Source organism: Nilaparvata lugens, chromosome 10 (genome assembly GCF_014356525.2).
Source record: "Nilaparvata lugens isolate BPH chromosome 10, ASM1435652v1, whole genome shotgun sequence".
NCBI lineage: Eukaryota > Metazoa > Arthropoda > Insecta > Hemiptera > Delphacidae > Nilaparvata > Nilaparvata lugens.
The window spans coordinates 27,287,490-27,310,469 of NC_052513.1; the positions used below are offsets into that span (position 1 = coordinate 27,287,490).

The following is a 22,980-nucleotide window of genomic DNA, read 5'->3' on the forward strand; positions in this document are numbered from 1 at the left end:
TGCCAATATTGTGTAAAATAGATCAATCCCGTATACTATTCAAGTACTAATTGGCATTCACAAGTAGTAAGGACATTCTTTGATTATTGAGATCAAAGGATATACATTTTAAATACAGTAAATTCATGAATTATTTATTAACTTACAATATAAAAATGTAAATAATAAACGCTTACTAATATTGTATTAATTATTTTGCAGCATCTGCACCAATAATGGAACTGGCACCTCAGAATGTGACCATCCTGGACGGAAAGGACGCCATCATGAATTGCCGCGTAGCTGGTGCTCCAACACCCAACATCACATGGATCTATGAAGGTCTGATTCAAGTATTCAAGTATCTTTTATTATCACTATTAAATTTTATAAAACTTTAAAGTGAAAAAGCACTCACATTATTTGATGTGGCGACGTCCGTTTCGTGCTGGTATTGCACATTTTCAAGCCAAACAAGAACTCACTATATTTTATTGTAAAATAAGCTTACTTGTATAAAAATGAGAAGAAATTAATCGAATATGGATGTAGTGAAGAAGAATAATGTAGTGATTAAGTAGTAGTATATTTCGCACCTAAGATGGAAAATGTGTGTTTGCCGGCTCGAGGTCGCAGTTTTCAAGTTCGAGACGAAGTCGAGAACTTGAAGCGTTCAAGAGCCGTCAAAACATTTTTGTCCAAGTTGCGAACGCTATTTTTCGCCATACTACAAAAACAAACTGAACACTTGATTTTAGATGATGATATTAGTTGAAAAACTTTTTTGTATTACAAAATATCATGTAATCTTATCATATTTCTTCATACTATTATGACCAAAATTGTAACACCTTGGACCTTAGTCAATTACATTGGGAAGCGGTTTGATCCAGTCGTCGTGCTGATAAGATATTGCAAAGATAAGTTGAGAATCATGCGCCTGCTACTCCTGTTGGAAGGGTGACCGCTTGAGCCAACTCCTCTGAATATGATTCTTGAGTTGTAAAATCGCTTCCCGGTGGTTCGGAACACACCTAAAACTGTAGATGCATTCATCTCATTGTCATACGCCTCATAACCCACCCACAAGCCTAAAGCTCATGCGGCCTTCACTCGCAGCAAAAAAAATCTGTGTATACTGAGTAAATTGTTTACTGCTGCACCATTTTATTTTTAATTTTAATTTTTTCAAATCGTCTTCAGTAACCAGTTCTCACAATGTACGTTCAATGTCTTCTGTATTCACTTTTGTTTTTTCTGTCATTTTTGAGTTTGTATCTTTGTCAAGGTGTGTCCTCAATTACTTATTATTGATGATGATATCATAAATTCGACTGCATTTCGGTATTTGAATGTTAAAATAAGGTGTTAATACTTAGACTTATTATTATTCTTCAATAATAGAAACATTCTGTATCCTGTCACACAGACAAAGACACAGTGGACGTGACGGGCCGCATCCAGTTGCTGGAAACGGGTGACCTGTTGATTGCGGCTGTCAGGGAGACGGATGGCGGCAAGTACGCTTGCGTGCGTGCCAACGAGGCGGGGCGGGTGGAGGGGGCGGGATACCTGACTGTGTTGGTGAGGACGCAGATCATCCAGCCACCCGCCGACACCCGGGTGCTGCTGGGTAACACTGCCACTCTACAGTGCAAGGTGTCCAGTGACCCCACTGTGCCCTATCAGGTCGACTGGTTCCACAATACGCAGTGAGTCTACATTAGTATATAGTTTTCATAGCAGTGTATATAGTATAGTAAAAGTATTAATATAATAAGAGTATTAGTAAATATTGAGTGTTAGTGTGATGAATAACAACTGACTTGTAAGATGAACAAAACAAATCACAATTTCATATTTCCAAGCGGTGCATTTGTTTATGTTAGTTTGTGTTTGGAAATGGCTTTTATTATTTTTTTTACTTTATGAAATGAAAAATCTGCATTAGGAGGTGAAAGTGAAAATTTCTACTGAAAACTTCCACCCAATTTAACCTGTGTATATAGGAAGAGACATTGGGTTGGTATTGAGGTAGACAGAACATTCAAAAAGATCTCTCTGCCAATATACAGTAGCCATAGGAATTAATAAATAAGCTCAACATTCAGGCCTATAACAGCATTTCCTTGATTCATTAAATTTTGCCAAGTGGGAATACACTCTTTCAGCACCTTTCAATTGTATTTGTCCCTCGATTTTCAGTTGCATTCCTATCCATGGCATCATGATAATAGTTTGATATAGTAATCGTACACTACCCTAGCTTTTTCTCGTGACTGAACCATCGATACCTGACATTTTTAAAAACAATCATCATTACTTTTATGGTTATTATTTATCTGTTTCTGTTTCAGACCTCTGGGCTTCGGCGGCCAACGAGTCAGCGTGAAGGGCGACGGTACGCTGGTGATACAAGCTGTGCGTGCCGCGGATGTGGGCGACTACGCATGCGTGCTGACATCGCCGGGCGGAAACGAGACGCGCACGGCCAAGCTGAGCGTGATCGAACTACCATTCGCGCCGACTGCGGTTCGAGCCGCGCGACTCGACGAATCTAGTCGCGAGATCAACCTGACCTGGGCGCCTGCGTTCGACGGAAACAGCGCCATCTTGAAATACATTGTGCAGAGGCGGGAGGTGTCTGATTTGGGTGAGTGTGGCTGCATTGTGGAGGGTTCGGTTGCCAGGGGTCTGTTCCAAAGAAATTTAGATGTAAAGGAAAACTAGAGTTCCAATATTTACAGTCACACTCAATAAGATCACAAAAGCACACAATCATGCAAGATGCTTCCTCGTTTGCGTGTAAGTTCTGTAGTACGTGAAACTAGACACTCCCGAGCCCCTTTGTAGAGGCTTGTTTAATCATAATTCTAAAATTCACTCCTGTGTCTCTTCAGTAAAATCGAATGTAATTGGCGATGAATTTGAGAAACTCCATGTCAGTTTCAACTTAAAATCATTCATCGTACAAAAGCATTATACAGTATCTCTTTTGATCTCACATTATTTACTTATCCACATGATGAACTCAATCGCAGATGATTCTAGTTTTTAGAGCAATATATATTTAAAGGTTTACGGTTGACATGCTGAATAGAAAGATTTGAAATAACTTTTGGTTTATTTTCAAATTTTATTAGAATTTCCTTGTCATAGATACCGTGAAAAGTTGATGGACAAGGTGAAAAATCACCTTGTATTCGACGTGGTGCTTCATCTGAAACTGATTGACTGAGCTGTAACTTCTTCTAAGCTGATTGACTAATGTAATTGATATATTTTTTCACAAGAGACACTTTATGAAACAAACACCTCCTAATTAGCAAATAATATGTTGTTTCTCGAGACTTCTAAATCTTTGAACAGGCCATAATTGGGAAATGAAGTGGAAATTTCATTTGGAATTTTCATTCCCAAATAAAATGAAAATGTCTAGGGGTTTCCAATCTGTTGTTGATTTGAGGACCATGCCCATCTATTTTCATAATATACAAATGCAATCATCATTCTTTCAATTCTTTCCAAACTGTCTTGATAATTTTGTGAATCAAGGAAACGCACTTGAACACTTTGCTGTTCTTTCCTGGGGTTCACGTATGGGGGAAGGTAGCAGTAAATTTGGATCATTCAAGGCACAATCAAAAAATATTGCACTGTAATAATCCGTTCTTATTTCGCTCCATGCACTTTTATCATTTTTATTCTATATGATTTCTCTTCAAAACTATGGACTTTTCACATGAAAGTATGGATTAAACACATGAGAATGATCAAGTAATTGAAGAAGAATCAAAGAATATTTACGTAAATATCTGCCGTTCGCATTCCATGATACAAGTTGAATTAAATCTTCTGTCACCAAATTGTTTCAAAAGTGATCCAAATAATAATAAAATTGTTGTCCTGAATGAAGTATGGCAGTCGTAAGGCCCATTGACTGCTTTAATTATATATTCAGGCGAGGTGGGACCTTCCCGCTAGGGTCTCCCTGCCAACAAAAGTCATACGAATTTACTTTATTGGATAGATCTTTTTAGAATGAATTAGAAAAATTCTCAAGTACCCTTTTTATAAGTTCTATTAATTTTATTGAATTGTTTTGTTTAAATGTCTGAATTGGTTCAAAAATAACTAATAATTCAATGACCTCTTCCCCTAAACAACATTTTTTAGTACAAAGAAACATCTTTATAAATAAATAATCTTCAATTATTGTATAATTTTCAACAAGAATCTTTCAATTAATGAAAATTCTCAAGTAAATTTGTTTATATTTTCTAATTCAATTTCCGCCTCCCCGAAACAAAAATTTCCAAAACATGATAGTACAAAAAACATCTTTATAAATAATCTTCGAACATGATTATAATAATTTTCATCAAGAATCTTCCAAAACATAATATTACAAACATTTATATAATATAATAATCTTCAAACTTATTTATAATAATCTTGAAAAATCTCAATAATCTTCCTATTCACATTTGCACACGAACATCTTTACGAATATTTCTGTAGCGTGGGTTAGTAGCTGGCTATGTTGTCTGTCTCTTAGTCTCTCTGCCTGTGAGCATGGCATGCCTTTCTCTAATGTCGCAGTGGGTTGTATGTTCAGAGTTTACAGGGCCAATCCCCGATCAGCTGTCCAACTGGGTGACGGAGCTGAGCGACGTGGCGGCCGAAGCGAGGTCTATCGTTCTCAGCAGCCTCAAGGCGGCGTCGGCCTATCAGTTCCGTGTCAGTGCCGTCAACAGTGTCGGCGAAGGCACGCCTTCCGACCCCAGCAATGTCATACAACTGCCGCAGGAACGTAAGTTGTGCCAGCTATTTGTTTTTCACCAATTAATAATATTTCGACTTGTTCAAAATCAAATCAAATTTTATTTCGCCATAATAAAAGTAATAACCTTTAATACAAAGTTAAGAAGTATCTTGGTTATATTATAATATGATTAAGTATATGATTTTTTTTTTTATTTGTCTATCTGTATTGTACTGGTCTGGATTATATTATAAAGAGCTGTATTAATTCTAAAATCATGTTAAAATATAGGTAAGGAATGTTTTGAACTCGTGGCTAGAGCACAAGATTTCTCCTTCTAGTCACGCCAATTATTCAACAACAAAATATTTATTTATTTTCTTGTAAAACTGTTGTTAATTGGTGAATAAATTTGATTTGATTTGAAGAAAAATAATAGTCAATCCTTATTATATATACACAAAAATTCACTTGAATAGTTTATTTAAAGTTTTAACTTTTCTTTCCTCTTTTCGTTCTTATCCATCGTTACTACTTCTTATTCTTTTCCTAATCGTTTCTCTGCTCCTTCTCCTTAACGTTCTTTTCCTTCTTATATTGATGATTCTTCTTCTTTTCCTTTTCCCCTCCTTATTTTTCTCCCCGCTCTTCCCTTCCTATTTATCGTCTCTTTTTCTCTTTTATCTCCTCCTACTTTCTCTGATTCGTCTCCTTCTTGTTTTTCTGCTTTCCTTCTTCATATTGTTGAGCTCCCAATTTGTAAAATTTATTAAATAGTTTAATTCATTGATTATCATAGACTAGACTGGGCGTCTAGGTGTGTCACCCTTATCACAAAAATTAGTTACCTTTATTGTATCCAAATATCATCAGAACTAGGCCAATATTTTCAATTCTTCTTCTTCAATTCTGAATGCCTCTAGTTTATGTTCTTCTTAATAATTAGACTGTTCACAAAACAATACTGAAAGTGTTTGAATACTATCTATATAGGGCACTGGATTTTGCTTGTACATATTATGTTCGAATTATCTAACTAGTTTATAATAATTTTAATGCTAAACTTTTATTCTCTATGTTCACCACAAGCTAGGTGATTTAAACTACGATTAATGAAAGTGAGGAAAATTGTTCAATCCTAGCCTGTTCTGGCTACTGGCTTCTACCAAATATTTTATTCAAAATCACTATTATTTTATAAAAATATATTAAATCTCTATAAAATTACTATATTATTACTAAATTACTTTACTAATTACTAAATCACTATTACTATTACTTTATAAAAAAACTAATCCGAAAAAAGAGTCTCATCAAATCAAAACATGCAAAATTTACAGCTCCATCGGGCCCTCCAATCGGTTTCGCTGGCTCCGCAAGATCGTCGTCAGAAATCATCACTCAATGGCAACCTCCCTTGGAAGAGCATAGGAATGGCCAGATACTTGGCTACGTCATACGTTATCGGCTCTTTGGCTACAATGACAGTCCTTGGACCACACAGAAAATTGCTAACGAAGTAAGTTCTATGGCTTTGATATAAATTTTTATCGGTGTTTTCGTGTGTTTATTCTTTGAATATGTATTCATTTATTGGATAGAGCAAACAATACAATAGTCGGAAAAGAAAAAAACAGTCTATTGTCCAAAACTTATTATTCTTCTATTGATCAATTCATGACTACAATAGTAACTTGAAAAACAATCACAACTATTACAACAAAACAGACCTAAGAAAATTTGATATTTATCTATAATTTTAATATTAGTGTTTCAACCGAAACTATTTTTGATTATTTTATCTGCTATGCTCTTCAACTTTCATGAATTTCCATTTGGCGAATCTCACCTTCGCATAAACCTCAATTCAAAATAAAATTATTCTTTACTTGGCTTCTCAGTAAAATAATCTTATTTTTATTTGAACTGTTTCCAGTAGAACAAGCATTATGGAAGTACAACATGATTTTTTTATTTCTGATTGTATATTAACCCTCCAGTTCATCATTCAAGTCTCTAGTTGTTAATAATCTAGTATTTGCATGTTAACTTCCGATAATTACCAATATTTTAGGTCTTATTAAATCCCTGTTATGAATTTTATATGTACTCTCGTACTTATCAATTACCATTATGATTTAATACTTAGTTTTGTATTCTCAATTGTATATTCTCTTACATGCTTATCAATTGTCATGATGATTTAATACTTGGTTGTATTCCATAAATATTTCCTTATTTATGCTATCACAGCAGAGTTGGTATTCAAGGGTAAGCTGTTTGCTAATCAATCTGTGTGAACCTTCTTCTAGAACTAACATTGTCTTCTAGGCGTTAGAACGTATAGTCTCCCAATCAATCTATTTAGTAATAATCACCCATCATTTTAGCACCCATTTGTACACAAAAATCAATTGAAATTGAAGATTTAGCACTGAAATACTTCACCATTCTATAATAGACTCTCAACTATTAGACTAATTCAACTAAGACTATTTCAACTGTTCATACTACACTTTTATCATTCTAGTAAGTTCCATGGTTAAAGACTACATGCTAGCCAGAGGTGTTTTGCCATGAAATGCATCAGTACTCACTATATTGTAATCTAGTGTAATTTATGTGACCTTTGTTTACCTTACTAATACTTATATCGACGGCCTACTAATATTAGATATGAATTTAACACATTTCATTCTTTGAAGTGTGTTATTTCATATTTAGTCTATTTCATTTCATGTTGCTATATTGTATTCCATAATCGTGTATTTTTGAAAAATGTAACACAAACTTTTGAAAAAAAAATAATTTCTATTATATAATTTTCCTATAATCAATTTATAATTCTACTCTAATTCTTATAATATTTTCTTTATTATCCTATTATATTAAGCGAGCAATTTCTGTATATATTTTTGTATTTGGTTATTCATATTTATTTATGGTTATTTATGTCCAACGGATCTCGAAAACGGCTCTAAAGCCGTGTCCACACTGAACAAATGTTCGACAAACATGCTCGGCAAACATGTTTGTTGAGGAGCTCAGGGACAAACATTTTAAAAAGTTTGGACAATCATTGTTTGTCATAAAAAAATTACTGTTTTTCCAAACATTTTCAGTGTTGATAGCTGTAAAACATAAAACCTGTTCTTCTCACTAACAAAATATTTTGTTTGGTGACGCTTCCACACTGGCCACGGGCAAACATTGTTTGTCAAACATAATGAAATTTGCCCAAACTTTTTCAACATTCATGTTTGTCGAACATTTGTTGAGTGTGGACACGGCTTTACGATTATCACGCAATTTTGAACATAGTAGGTTTATGATATACAAATTCGATTGCACTTCTAGGTCTCATCCTTGGTAAAAAACTCGCTGAACGACATTAAAAGGATAATTCAATGACGTATAGCCAGCTGTAAAATATAAACACGATCATTTTAGAGAATTGTGTTCTCTTTATCAATAAATAAAAATAATAAGCGAAGATCGGTGCCCCAATATTTTATTTTTATACGAATAATTGTATTTTTGTAATTTAATGCATTTCTAACGTTTTAACGTAATTCCAGGCACAGAAGAACTATCTTATCCAAGAGCTTATTACCTGGAAGGACTATGTACTACAGATTGCCGCATTCAATAAAGAGGGTGTTGGAGTCTTCAGTGATGGAATAAAGATAAAAACTAAGGAAGGAGGTAAGATTTAATTTTTATCAGAGTCAATTTTTTTTCAGTCTGTAATTACTATTTCAATCTACAATATACTATAAAATTTATTAATCTACATTCAAACTTTTTCAGAAATCTGCCTTGAACTTTATCTACCATGTGTTTGATATTTCTCACAAAAATAAAATCTTTTCATCTGATTATTGATTGATTATCTTGATTGTACTTTTTTGTAGATCATTCATAATATAATTATTGTTTGTTTCAAGAACCGGGTTTTAATTGCTATATTGTTTTGTGTGTTTTTAGTGCCAGAAGCAGCTCCTACTGGTGTGAGAGCAATATCAGTCAACTCGACTGCAGTGCAAGTTTGGTGGAAGCCTCCTCATCCTCAGAAAATAAACGGAATCAACCAGGGATACAAGCTGCAGGCTTATAAAGGTAAGTCACTTACATAACATCTGTACAAAGAAAAAATACTTTACACTTATTACTCTGAAAACATGTACTCCAATTGAATGAAACATCAATATTCATGCCACAAACTTGATTGAATGAAATGTATTTCACTCACAAAAACTTCCTTCAAATTCAAATTTCATGACTGAGAATATATTTTATAATAAATTCATCCAGTCAATTCCAAAAACTATCTACAAATTCATATTTGAAATGTACTACTGTACTTCAAGAATACGTTTTATGTTTGCATAAAGCTCTTCTTTCCAAATTTCCAGCTTCAATATCCCTTATTTATCCTACTTAATATCACCTCCGGTATCTAATTTGATACCTTCTCATTCTTCAATATTTCTCACATATTTACCTCAATACCATCCTGGATCTCTAATTCTAATATCGGCTGATTCCTTTTACAGGTAACAAAGTGGCCCGCCTGATGACAGTGCCACCCAGCCTGTTCGACCCGCTGGCTCAGCAGAGCGCCTACATGACCAAACTGGACAAGTTCACCGAGTACAACATTACCGTGCTCTGCTTTACGGACCCGGGAGACGGCCTCCAGAGTGACATGGTGTCCGTCCGCACCGAAGAGGACGTCCCAGACCAGGTGGCCAGTCTGCAGTTCGACGAAATCTCCGACCGCGCCGTCAAAGTGGTCTGGACGCCACCCTTGCAAACCAACGGGGTTCTGTTAGGTTACACGTTGATCTACATGATCAAAGACAAAACGGACACTATCAAATCGGAGAATCTTACTGCTGAAACGTTATCCTTGAAGGTGAACAACCTACAAGCTACGACTCATTACAGGTTTGAAGTTAGCGCGTGGACTAGAATCGGTACGGGTCCTTCACGTATCGCGATCATTCAATCGGGGGTTGAACCTGTGTTGCCACTTCCCCCCACAAAGCTAGCAGTGACTAACATTGAGGCGTTCTCAGTTGTTTTACAGTTCACACCGGGTTTCGACGGGAATTCGTCGATATCGAAGTGGACCGTTGAAGCGCAAACTAAACGAAACTCGACGTGGTTCACGATTTTTGAAGAGTCAAACCCTGAAGCGACCACGTTAACTGTTGTGGGTTTAGTGCCGTTTACAATGTACAGGTTACGGTTGGTGGCTTGTAATGTGGTGGGACCCTCGCAACCTTCCGACCCCACCAAGGAGTTCCAAACTATACAGGCGCCACCTTCACACCCTCCTCGTAATGTAACTGTGCGCGCCATGAGTGCTAATGAGTTGAGAGTTAGGTGGATTCCGTTACAAGCTTCAGACTGGTTCGGCAACCCTAGAGGCTACAATATCTCCTGTAAGGAAGTCAACGGTCGTGCGCATAGTGTTACAATCGAAGACTCCACGGCTAACTCCCACATTCTCGATAACTTAGAAGAGTTCGCCCAGTATGAGATAACTGTAACCGCTTTCAACGATGTGGGAAGCTCTAGGCCGAGTCCGGTAGCTATTGAAAGAACCAGGGAGTCTGTTCCGAGTTTTGGACCGATGAACGTGGAAGCTAACGCGACCTCCTCCACTACGATTCTAGTGAAATGGGGAGACGTCCCTCAGGAACACCGTAACGGACAGATTGAGGGGTTCAAAGTGTTCTACGGAATGGGACCCCGCTCACCCCATCCTGTGCAGGTCAAGGATATCCCATCAAACACCACATTCACAACTACGTTGACAGAGCTACGTAAATATGTAGTGTACAGTATTCAAGTACTGGCCTACACAAGGCTGGGAGACGGTGCCCTAAGTTCACCACCAATCAGAGTGCAGACTTTCGAAGATGTTCCGGGGCCTCCGAGTAACGTATCATTTCCGGACGTATCGTCGACGACAGCGCGTATCATCTGGGATGTGCCCGACGAGCCTAATGGTGAGATTCTGGCCTACAGAGTCACCTACAGGCTGCATGCGGTTGGCAGTATGAACTTTTCAAGGGAATTCCCTCCGTCATCGAGAACTTATAGGTATTTCTATCTGAAAATTCTACTGCACTTCGTAATATAGAGATTTAGTTTTTGGAAATTCAAAAAAATATATTAAAACTTGCTACTTAATTCAAATGTAGACTGGAATGATTGAACAATTCTATTTAATTAATCCAAAGACAAAAACACGTATATTACATTGAGTTTTGAATCCTTCCAATTCCTGATTTTTGACTGTGAGTAAATATCACCTGTTTTATTTCGTAAGATTTTAACTCTGTACAATATAGAATGACTGAAACTACAGTGAATTACTTAAACGAATCAAATCAATCTTTTTGAAATTTCCTCATTAAATTCCGATGAATATTTTATCCACTGCGATTAAAAACTTTCAACTGCTTTAAATTTTCTAAAATTTTAAAAAGTTTCATTTTAATGGTTTTTGTTCCATTTGTAGAGCAATGGACTTGAAATCGTAGCTCATTTTAATTGTGTTTGTTTTTTTTGCAGAGCAATGGACTTGGAATCGGAGCAGTACTACCTGTTCTCGGTGACGGCGCAGGCGCGACTCGGCTGGGGCAAGACGGCCACCGCACTGGTCTACACCACCAACAACAGGGACACCCCCCAGCCGCCCTCTGTGCCCCAGCTGTCGCGCAGTCAGGTGCAGGCGCATCACATCACCTTCAGCTGGACCCCCGGCAGTGACGGATATGCTCCTCTCAGGTAACTAATCAACTATTATTTACAAATTATTGTAATTATTCAATCTTTGAAATGAAGATATGGTTCTTTGAATTGGTTATTAGGTAATTGAATGGATCTATTATTTAGTAATTATTATAATAATTATTCAATCATTGAAGTGAAGATATGGTTCTTTAAATAAGTTATCATGTAAAATTTCATTTGATTTGAATCTAGTCAATCTATTATTGAGAAATTATTCATTTATAATATTGTCCTTTTATGTGAGAAATGGACTATTATTTGATCTATTATTTATAAATTTTTTCACGACCTAATTCGTAAAGTGAGAAAATCATCATTTTAAGTAAAAAGTTGTTTACTATTCAGAAATGATTGTAATTATCAAATCCTTAAAGAGTTTGAAACTTAGAAGTAAACTCTCATCCTCCGAGAATATCCTTATTATCTCTTTAGTGTGTGTCTTGAAGAGAGTGGGTACACTAGTAAAAGAATTCAATGTTGAACGGTAGAGAATACTCTTGAGTCTTTACCTAATGAAGAATATTTCATTTCAAACAACAATAGGCCTGCTAGAGAAAGCAGAGTACTGAAAGTACTGGTTGTAATATCTTTTTGTTTTAAGTATATAATAATGATTGGATTTGAATTGCAATATAAAAACAATTAGTGTTTGGTTTTTATGTTCTCATAGAGCATAACTCTTTGTCACTCTAAATCACTCAATCATTAGAGAATAACTCTAAATCACTCTTTGTAGTGATTGTGGTACTGTACTTGTAATTTTTGTAAAAATTCAATCAATCAATAATTTTAAAATAAATTAAAATAATATATATGGTAAAATCAAACAATCAATCCATTCCAAAATGATTACTTTAAATTGCATCCTTAACAAAGTTGACAGTTTTGATGCCACAATCAACACTTTTGTAGTGATAGTACTTGTCAATACTTTTAATTGTCAATATATACATTTGTAATGATGTTTTAATCAGTTTCCGGATTGCTTTTTCTTTTGAAGCACCCCTTGCAATAATTGTGGTACTTGTGATTCTTGTAAAACATAGGTAGTAATAGTACCTGTCAATACTTTTAATTGTCAATGAGTACCTCACTGTAATATTATTCTGTTACAATAGAATCACTAGTAGCCTACATTTCATTTTATTTGATGACAGAGAAAATGAAAGGGTACTAGAACTAGTGATTCCACTCGTATTATATTAAATTATTATGTAGCTCTTTTTTAGTAGTATAATTTGAGTATCTAAAAATAAATGGAGAACATTTGTAATAATTTATATTTATAAGTTTGAATTTGGTTCAAGAATCAATAATTTTATAGGTAAAATATCACAAGATAGGCTATATCAAACGATCAAATTTACATACATATTGAAATATTCCAGGTACTCATTAACAGAATACAAAGCTTCAGACTTGAGTCATTTATCAACAGCAATACAAAACGTTTTCAGTGGTAACTGGTTCTAATGAGTCGAAACATTTTGTTATTAGAATAAAAAAAGGAAGTGGATGATTTTCATTTAATTTTGATGTGTGATTGAACAGGTATTACCAAGTGCAATTAGCAGAAGGCCTAGGCCCGTGGCAGGCGATCAGTGAGCGTGTGGACCCGCAGGTGACCTCCTACACAGCAACCGGCCTCAAGCCGTTCACCAGCTATCGCTTCCGCATCCAGGCCGTCAACGACATTGGCCCTTCAGGCTGGAGCACTGAGTCGCCCAACGTCAGGACTCTGCCCGCTGCTCCTAGCAAACCTGTGTCTGGAGTCAAGGTAACTTACAATTTATTCATTCTTCTCTTTTTAATCAATTTCAACCTTACCCTAAGTTCTGTTGCTAGCATAGTTTGTGTTCTATTTATCATACTTATTTTTTTTTTACAACTAAAATAATTGAAGATATTGGACTTTGATGGCATCTCCCACTTAGAAAGGTCTCGGGAGTGTCTTTCCTCCCTTTTGTATAAATTTCTATGTTTTTGTGCATATTTTTGCTGAGAAATAAAATTTATAATTATTCATTTATTTATCATTCACAATCAACTTGAGGACAAAGAAACAGACTACAGTCCAAATCTTCTTTTTATCCCAATTTCATAAAATAAATTGTCCAAATAAAGGTTATGTGAAACTTTTCAAATCTTCACTAATTTCCACATTGAAACAAAACACTACATACATTATAATTATCCTTGATTCAATAAAAATGTATTATTGGTATTCACTATTGTCTATTACAGTATTCATTCATAAATTTTTATTGGTTGAAGTAAGTTTCTAAATAAGTTGAAGCATTTTCTAAATATTGATTTAGAAAAAAACAGGCAATTTTCCATAACTTGTCTTGACCTTTTTAGGAAACAGTTCAAATAATTTATTACATTGCCTTCCTCAAGCTCTAGCTTCATTTTGGCAAAGTGGTTATTGATGTTCTATTTTGGACTAGTATGAACCCGTTCTCCGCAAGGACACTCCTTTTTGTGATGGTTGTTTTGCGAAAAATAAATATTTGCATGAACCGTAATTACCATACTCTATTTTTCTGTATCATTAATCAATTCTGGTTCTTCAATTTACTTATTTCCAATTTTCAACGACAAATAAACTCATAGGAATGAGACTATCATAACATCTTTGAACCTCTATTAGAAATGAGATATCTATGTTTTTCATTCAGGTTTCATAGACTCTATAGCTCTTTAATATTGAAAATCGACAACAAACAACAAATAAACTCAACATAGAAATGAGACTCATGAGACTCTTCAAACATTCATGAAATTTTTTTGTTTTTCATGTTGCTATTTTCAAGACTATAGTTATTGCTATTGAATGAATATCTGTAATGATCAACTACAAAGAAACTTGTTATACAAATGAGATTCTCATCACATTACTTTGACCATTTATGAAATATGTGTGTTTTTGATTCAGGTTGTTCCGATCACAACGACGAGCGTGCAAGTGTCGTGGGAACCGATTGAGACGGAGTACTGGAGTGGTGACAAATCCACTGGAGGCTATCGCATTGTTTTCCAGCCGGTTTCCGATTTCCCAATTTCTCTGCAAGCCACGCCTAAGCAAGATGTTCAGGGCACTAAGGTATTTTTAATCCAAGTTTTTCTAGTCTTAACCTAGTCCTAACAAAAAGTCACGTTTGCAAAGTGATAATGTAGTTAGAAAGATAAATTAACGTTCTGAGAGTATTTTGCAAGAATTTTGAATTCATTTTACCCTCCATATTATTTAATAGTAAGGGGTTCAATATATTGAGTCTTTCGAGATACAAGTGTTGAAATGTATTTTATAATGAATTAACAAATTCATGTATTTAATATGAAGTTATTTCTTATTCAATATACGGTATTGTAGTAGCCTACACTGTTTTCCATCTTTCCAAACACAAATAATTACCAAATTTGTAAAGTATTTTTCAATCACAATCTCGTCAATGTATTTCGACTAATTGTTCTATTCTTGATCAATGTGTGATAACATTATTATGTTGTACAAAAATAGGCTATTTTAAGAGTTCTATCTTCTCAAGTGATAGAAATTTGATATTTTTCCATGGTCTGTGCAAACCTTAGTTTGCAGCACTGGGCTTATGACCAATGTTGTTTCAATAGAACGATAGGAGCACACTGTTGCCGTTTTTATGCTGATTCTATCAGCAAGGTCTACGCTCTTTCTCTTACACAATTAGCTCACATGCTCTCTGGATCTGTGAGATCTGGTAACACTATACTCCATAAGAGCAATACTGCAAACTAGATTTTCATAGACTATACTTGATCTATTTGATTATTTTTATTTATTTTTCAACACTATAATTTAAAGTTTGCAATAGATAATGTATTATTCTATTACTTGTAATTCTATCCATTATTATAATTTCTGCTACATTAAAACAAATTTCAAGTTCATTATATTTATTATTTTGATTTTATTAAATACTTTGTTCTCCATTTTAGACTCACACACTCCAACGTCACAAATCTTCCATTGTTCTATTGCTGTTTTTATTGATAAGGTCTAGTTCCACAAAAGTTTCAAATAATAATCTTGATTAAATGTCACGAGAACCAATCAGAGAAGGCTTTTCCGTAAAGAAGTCTTCTGTGATTGCCATTGGTTATCGTGGCATTGAACTATAATTAAAATTTAACAGGCTTTGGTGCAACCGAGGCTGGCTCTGTTATTGAAAAAATCGTATTAATGATTTAATCGGTATTAATTACTTTTTTAGACCAATCAAGTGGTGCTGAACGACCTAACACGTGACCGTAACTACGAGATAGTGGTGGTGCCGTTCAACTCTCAGGGCAGCGGCCCGACTAGTCGTCCGGTGGCCGTCTACGTGGGGGAGGCCGTGCCGACGGGGGAGCCACGTCACGTGCAGGGGGAACCCGTGTCCCCCACTGAGGTGCGTCTGCGCTGGGAGCCCCCCCAGCAGCAGCAGCAGAACGGTGATTTACTCGGCTATAAAGTGAGTCATTTATTTTTTCATTCATTCCTGTATATACGTAAGTTCCTGTCGTATACTCCTGTACACATAAGTTCTACTCTTAGTTTCTAAAAGTTTTCTACGCATCGACGTATTTATTCTCTGTTCTGATCAAGTTAAATTTTTAAATTTGTTTTAATATAAATGTAGTTTACGCACCAATGGGTCTTGCAAGACCTGGCAATACATTGAAATTTGTGATTAAGAATCAATATATCGAGTACTGGTAATTCTAAATGGAAGGTACAGGAGGCTCCGATACTTCTCTATTGTATGCTTCCAAACTATCAAAATCATGAAATATGTTGGTTATATACCAACTTACCTCATCAATTTCGTTTTACTTCTATTTTGAGACTCAAATCAAGTTACTCTAACTGTGAACAATAAATTGTTCACAGTTATTCATTCATTTCAGAAATATTTTTAAATTAAATTTTGTTTTTTGTTTGTTTTGAATAATGTGTTTCTCTTTTTGGTCTTGAAACTTTACAGTTTATCTTCAAAGTTTGTCTTTTTAGCCTTAATACTTCATAGTTTATGTCCAAAGTTTGATCTTTCTTGATTGTTTGTGATTGATTTCATTCATTCCAGAAATATTTCTAAATTTTATTATGTTTTTGTTTGTTTTGGATTGTAAATTTGATTTCGGCCTTTTTTAATTGTTTCTGATCGATTTAATTCATTTTAGAAGTATGTTTAAATATTCAAAAATGTTTTTCGTTTCAAAACGATGCTATGAACTTCATCAGGTTATATTTTACCATCTTCTCAAAATACCGATTACCGATTTTTTTTTTTATATTTTTCACAAAGAAGCACTGATTGGGAGAGAAAAACTAAGGATACTCCTTGTACTATTTCTCTCCCAAATTTAGATAACATTTTATAAGTCTAAATTGTTAGCTATTTCCGCTAGTTACTGATCGTTTCTATGGTTGCAGATCTTCTACCTAGCGACGGACCTCCCACAACAACTGGGCCCCGACGAGAAGGTAGAGGAGGAGCTGGAAGTAGTGCCGGCCACTTCGAGCTCTCACTCGCTGGTGTTCCTGGACAAGTACACGGGCTACCGCATCCAGATGCTGGCCTTCAACCCGGCCGGCGACGGGCCGCGGTCGGAGCCGATCACGGTGAAGACATTGCAGGGTCTGCCCGGGCCGCCGGTCGAGCTGCGGTTCACTGACATCACCATGACCAGTCTGCTTGTCAGCTGGGATCCGCCCAAGAAGCGCAACGGAGAGCTGGTCGGATATATCGTCACTTATGAGACCGCTGAGCAGGATGAGAGTGAGTCCAGTACACAAATTCAATAAAAATACTGTATTCAAGTATTTATTCCAGTCTAAATATATATAGTTGTAAATATATAGTAACAGGATTATAAATGTATATAGTGTAAGAGTGTGTATTTCGAGAAAATTACATTACTCTGTTGCATATCCATACTTTTATTAAAATTAAACTTAGCTCCTCTACTAAATATGCACCAATTGACAGCAGCTCCATTCTCAACTCTAAATTTCCTCCCTGATAATTCTTTCAAGTGAGATGGCAACAGGTTTACATTCGAATACCTGAGCTCCGTACACCTCGTTCATACATGCTACACCAGTGCGCATCCTCTCTCAAGCTACTTCTGTACCTGGTCGAGTATCTATGAAATGCTTCACCTGTGTTAAATTCGTGAATATGTTTTTTGATGAAGCAGATTGTTTCAAAAAAAAAAAAAAAAAATATATATATATATATATATATATATATATATATATATATATATATATATATATATATATATGCTTGGGAGTGGAAGAATTTCAAGATCTCTGAAGTAGGGCCGACAACTTTTTCTTATTGATTCCCCAATTATCACCTTTATATAAATTATTATTACAAACACAATACAATGATTATCAATGTAATTTTAAACTTGAATTTTTAAAACATTTATGGAGTGAAAATGCACTTACATTGGTAAGTCTGATGATGACCAACAACAGGTCGAAACGATCGTCACTACCCATGTAAGTGCATTTTCACTCCATAATTGTTTTTTAAAATTCAAGTTCAAAATTACATTGATAATCATTGTATTAAGTTTGTAATAATAATTTATATTAAGGTGATAATTGGGGAATCAATAAGAAAAAGTTGTCGGCCCTACTTCAGAGATCTTGAAATTCTTCCACTCCCAAGCATATATATATATTTTGAAACAATCTGCTTCATCAAAAAACATATTCACGAATTTAACACAGGTGAAGCATTTCATAAATACTCGACCAGGTACAGAAGTAGCTTGAGAGAGGATGCGCACCGGAGTAGCATGTATGAACGAGGTGTACGGAGCTCAGGTATTCGAATTTAAACCTGTTACCATCTGAAAGAATTATCAGGGAGGAAATTTAGATTTAAGAAGGGAGCTGCTGTCAATTGGTGCATATTTTGTGGAGGAGATCAATGAATATCACAAACCTTAGTTGGAGGTTTAAGAGGATAGCACACATTTTCTTATGGTATAAATTTGACAAATCCATATAGGCTACCCCTTTTGTAGAAGGTCAGTGGATGAAATAAAATAAATAAATAAATTAGGTAATAAGTTAATTAATATAAATATAATAATCTATATGCAAAATTTCAAGTTAATCAGGCCAGTTTTTCAGACGTGAGGATGCGTCAAACATAATTTTCCTATCCCGTACATGTACAAGCCAATTATTTTCTCTATTATTTTATAGATTAATTCATCTATATAAATAAAAATCAAGCCTCAAATTTTGACATTCAATAAATTTTTTATTTGTGCACCGAATTTGATGATTTTGTTTAGTTGTGTTCGTTATGTTCAGGACCAGGTTTATGGCCTATCAAATTTTTAATCCGACTTCAGGACTCTTTCCTACGGTCGGTCCTTCAAAGTTTACATGTAATCTGTATGGGAGATGATTTGTGAGCTGGCCACACACAGTAATAAAAATCAGCTGTTATAATCATTGCGTCATACAACAGCCGTCGGTAGTTAGTAGACAAGAGTGTGTGCTGCTCCATAACCGCCCATGTATTTTATTCTAAACGCCCCGACTAAAAACAAAACCATGTGTGTAACCATCCAGCAGTGTGGCCTCAGGTTAAAGACTTACATGCTCTAAAGACATTGCTTTGTTTCGAATAATTGTGTTGTCTTCGGTGTTCAGAATTAATTGATTTTTAGTAAATTATTTATTTTGCAGTTGGAAAATTATCTATATAAATAAAATGCCGCATCGCGCCTCCTCAGGTGTCAGGCGCCTCCAGCTAAAGTTTGTCATGAGATGCATTAAACTATTTGGCGAAGTTCGCCAGGCCAGCTAGTTTTATATCATATTATAACCAACAATTGTCACTCCTTTACAGAATTTAGCAAACAAGTGAAACAGAAGGTGTCTGAAACGAGCCTGCTGATCCAGACGCTGGAAGAGGAGGTGACATACACATTCACAGTGCGCGCGCAGACAGTGGACAGTGGCCCTCCGGTGAGAGGCAACGTGACGACGGGGCCGCAGGAGGGGTCACCCGCCACGCCCAAGGAGTTGGTGGTCGGCAAAACGGTGTCCAGTGTCGACCTGCACTGGCTCAACCGCGCATCCGGCAAGGGACCCATTCTCGGCTACTACATTCAGTGCAAACGCAAAGGTAAACACATCACGTTCACTAGTAATGCATTAAACAATAAATATATTGATTGAACATATAGCACTTAACTAGTAATACATTAAACAATAAATATATTGATTGATTTTATTATGTGCTGTGCTAGGTGTCGACAGACCTTAGGCGCAAAACAACTGATTGATTCTTTATTTATGCAGATTACAATATATACTGGCTTATACACTCTTATATACAGGTGTTATGAGCTCCCTACCAATACTCTAGGGCCTTGTTCCTGGGTAAGAAACATATCTTAATATTATATTTAAATTGTACGAAAGTCTTCAGTTACTCACACAGTGGCCATTTTGCTTATTTCACTTTTTTTCTAAATAATAGTTAAACATACGAAATTGAAACTTTGCACAATCATTTATATCATCATAAATAATCATATATCTCACAACTAGACAAAGCTACAAAAAATTATGATAATTTTTCAAAGTCATAAAACAAAATGGCGGCCATTTAAAATTTTGATTCTTAAATAACTCAGAAACCGTTGATTTAAAAAAAATTACAAATAACTTTTTTAGTAAATTTAATTACTATCAATTGGTACCTGATTTTTTAAGATTGGACCATCAGGTACCAATCGATAGGTAATTAAATTTACTAAAAAATGTTATTCTTGTAAATTTTAAACCAACGGTTTCTGAGTTATTCAAATAGATTAGGGCAGCGAATGCTAAAAGAAACATTTGGTTGACATCTCTGGTCCGTAGGCCTAAACGTAGCTGTAGGATATAGTTCGGGCGCTGGTCATTTTTGGGTAAGAACCGTGGGAGATGTCTCAATTTCTTCGCCAGGACTAGTATAATGAGGAACACAAGGATGATAATTTGAAATCACATGCAAACCCCTCAAAAACAAGATAGCCACCAACATTTTTAGGGTTTTTTTATAGCTCGTATTTTGATAACCGTTCAAGATACTTCACCGTTTATTGTAAGAAAATATTCGAATAACCTTCCTCTGCAATTCTTATATTTTAAAATGTTCCTCTTAAAACACATATTTTATTACTACTTATAACCTTCCAAAACCCAACAAGAATTGTTTTTCCTCATTTTTCTCAGATTTCATTCTATCATAGCTTCTTTTGTGCAAGAGATACAGGGAAATGTTCAATCTATGAAATTTAGATGGTTTTCTCAGCTTTAAAATGATGTTTTCATGCGCTAATAATAAATCGTCAATAAATATTTTCTCCAGCATCCTCCAAAGAAAACCTTGCATGATTTGTGGTGCGTTTTTCCATAAGCATGAGGTAACAAGCGAGAACTATATAATATTGATTTTTCCATGACTACTTAATGATGAAGACATGCAAAAATGGTCTCAATCTCTTGGTTAGAACAAGCTGAATAAAGAATATTGCTGTTTGAAACAATGAAAATTGTCATCATTATTAAAAATTCATGATGGCGGCCATTATTGACAGAAATGTCTATATTAGTTGCCATTCAGTTATAGTGAGAGATATCAGATTTATTCTACCATAGAGTGCTAAGAATCGTCCAGACTGTAATATTCGAGAGAATATTCTCATTTTCAGTACTCTTTTCGTGATTAATATAATTTAAAAAGCATGAAACATACATTTCTCGGGTACAAATTTACACTTTCCACTCATGTATTTGCAGTAGACATACACCAATATTATTCAGACAGTGTTGTAGAATATTTCCAAAGCTTCAACTAAGCTTTATATTTAATGATATTTCAAATTTTAACCACTGCTCATGGTATTGCAACTCGAAACTCATATATCATATATCAACAGCAGCTATTAAACATGTTATGGGTACACAGGACCCAGAGAATTTTTACACAATGAGAAGAAAATTCATTAACCAATTTCATCAAAACTTATACTTTTCATATTCCCATAAAATACTCAATCACTATTCTTCTAGGATAGGCCTAATTGAAGTTTTCACGAGAAAACAAGTTATTGTTTATGCTAAAAATGAGAATACTGATATTTTACATCACATGTCAAGAGCAGTACATTTTAATTATTTCTAGTTTTCATCAACTGACTTATCGGATTCTAGACATATTCACAGACAGTTACACTTATTCAATAATTTATCTCTTGTTAATAATGTTGAACTTCTTCATATAATAGGAGACTGAATAAATGATCAAATCGATCGTAAAAACTAGAATATTTACACTTTTTATATTTTGTTCAATGAAATTGTTGGAGTTTTCTCCATTATATTACCATTCTTTATGGAGGCTTTCTCATATGATTTTTCTTGGAGGTTTTCTTCATAAATATATATATATTTTTTATTAATTTTTTCGTTTCTTTTTTTCTCTTTATCAGTCATGGAACAATGGCAAGTTTGTAAGTTGATCCACATTCATGCCTACTGCTTGGGAGTGCTTAAAGCGTGTGTATTTCCTACTTAGGGTAATTATTTGTGTATTTTCTGTTCATATCAGAAAAGTAGAAGTTTCCAAACTAAATGGACTTAGCGAGTTTATATGTTGTATATTATTTGTGTTTATATGTTTTGAACCCCATTAGTTATACCACATAAATCAAATAGTTTTTATGTGATTAGTTTTCAATCCTTCAAATAGAATGAGATCCCCGAAAAATATGAAAAATATCCTGTTGCTTTTATTTTGGTTATGGTTTTAATCCTCAATTCATATTATATGATATTCCAATATGTGAAATTCATCAAGTTTCATAGTGTAGCTTCATATTTAAAATAATCTAACAAATTGTAATTTTTCGCATATTTCTCAGATGCCAAGAGACAACATTCTCTCTTAGGCTAGAGAATTCTGACTTGGGATAATACTGTTGTACTGTTTCAGCCTTGATCAGTGATTGTCATTTATCTTGTCTATTTTATTTTGTTGAATGTCTGAACTGACCATACTAACCTTAGACTAGTGTTGCAAATTGAACTAATTCACTAACCTGTCTCTTAGAAAGTTTGGATTATTTGAATTTGAATTGATCCGACTTATATTCACCAATAATAATGTCGAGTGACCTGGCTGGCTCAGGTCTGTTGTCAGAGTTTTCAGGTCGCAATCGATCAATATCTAACAGAATAATATTCTAACATTTTTCACGTGGTAAAATAGAAATCACCTTTATTATAATTTAAGTAAATGCTTTCCAACTCTAATATTTTTTACTAGAAATAGACCTAAATTTTAATGAAAAAATTGCAAACAATTTGGTAAAAT

The 22,980-nt window shown here is 34.8% G+C and overlaps 1 protein-coding gene across 6 annotated transcripts in view; it reads left to right on the top strand.

Moving 5' to 3' along the window:
• LOC111050276 (protein sidekick) overlaps positions 1-22,980 on the top strand; it is a 186,198-nt gene that overhangs the window by 154,097 nt on the left and 9,121 nt on the right. Inside the window, exons 9-23 of one of the 6 annotated variants that reach the window (XR_005572372.1) lie at positions 202-321; positions 1,409-1,691; positions 2,337-2,632; positions 4,598-4,792; positions 6,085-6,263; positions 8,323-8,449; positions 8,732-8,863; positions 9,301-10,858; positions 11,333-11,548; positions 13,106-13,331; positions 14,493-14,660; positions 15,808-16,047; positions 17,010-17,355; positions 19,462-19,740; positions 22,097-22,163. Coding sequence is in view for 4 of the 6 variants with exons in the window: in XM_039437087.1 (XP_039293021.1) it covers positions 202-321; positions 1,409-1,691; positions 2,337-2,632; positions 4,598-4,792; positions 6,085-6,263; positions 8,323-8,449; positions 8,732-8,863; positions 9,301-10,858; positions 11,333-11,548; positions 13,106-13,331; positions 14,493-14,660; positions 15,808-16,047; positions 17,010-17,355; positions 19,462-19,740; positions 22,097-22,117 (4,386 nt within the window). In the remaining 2 variants the exon portion in view is untranslated. Of the gene's footprint in view, positions 1-201; positions 322-1,408; positions 1,692-2,336; positions 2,633-4,597; positions 4,793-6,084; positions 6,264-8,322; positions 8,450-8,731; positions 8,864-9,300; positions 10,859-11,332; positions 11,549-13,105; positions 13,332-14,492; positions 14,661-15,807; positions 16,048-17,009; positions 17,356-19,461; positions 19,741-22,096; positions 22,184-22,980 lie in introns of all 6 variants that reach the window. The other 5 variants (XR_005572371.1, XM_039437087.1, XM_039437088.1 and 2 more) reach the window with 5 other exon arrangements.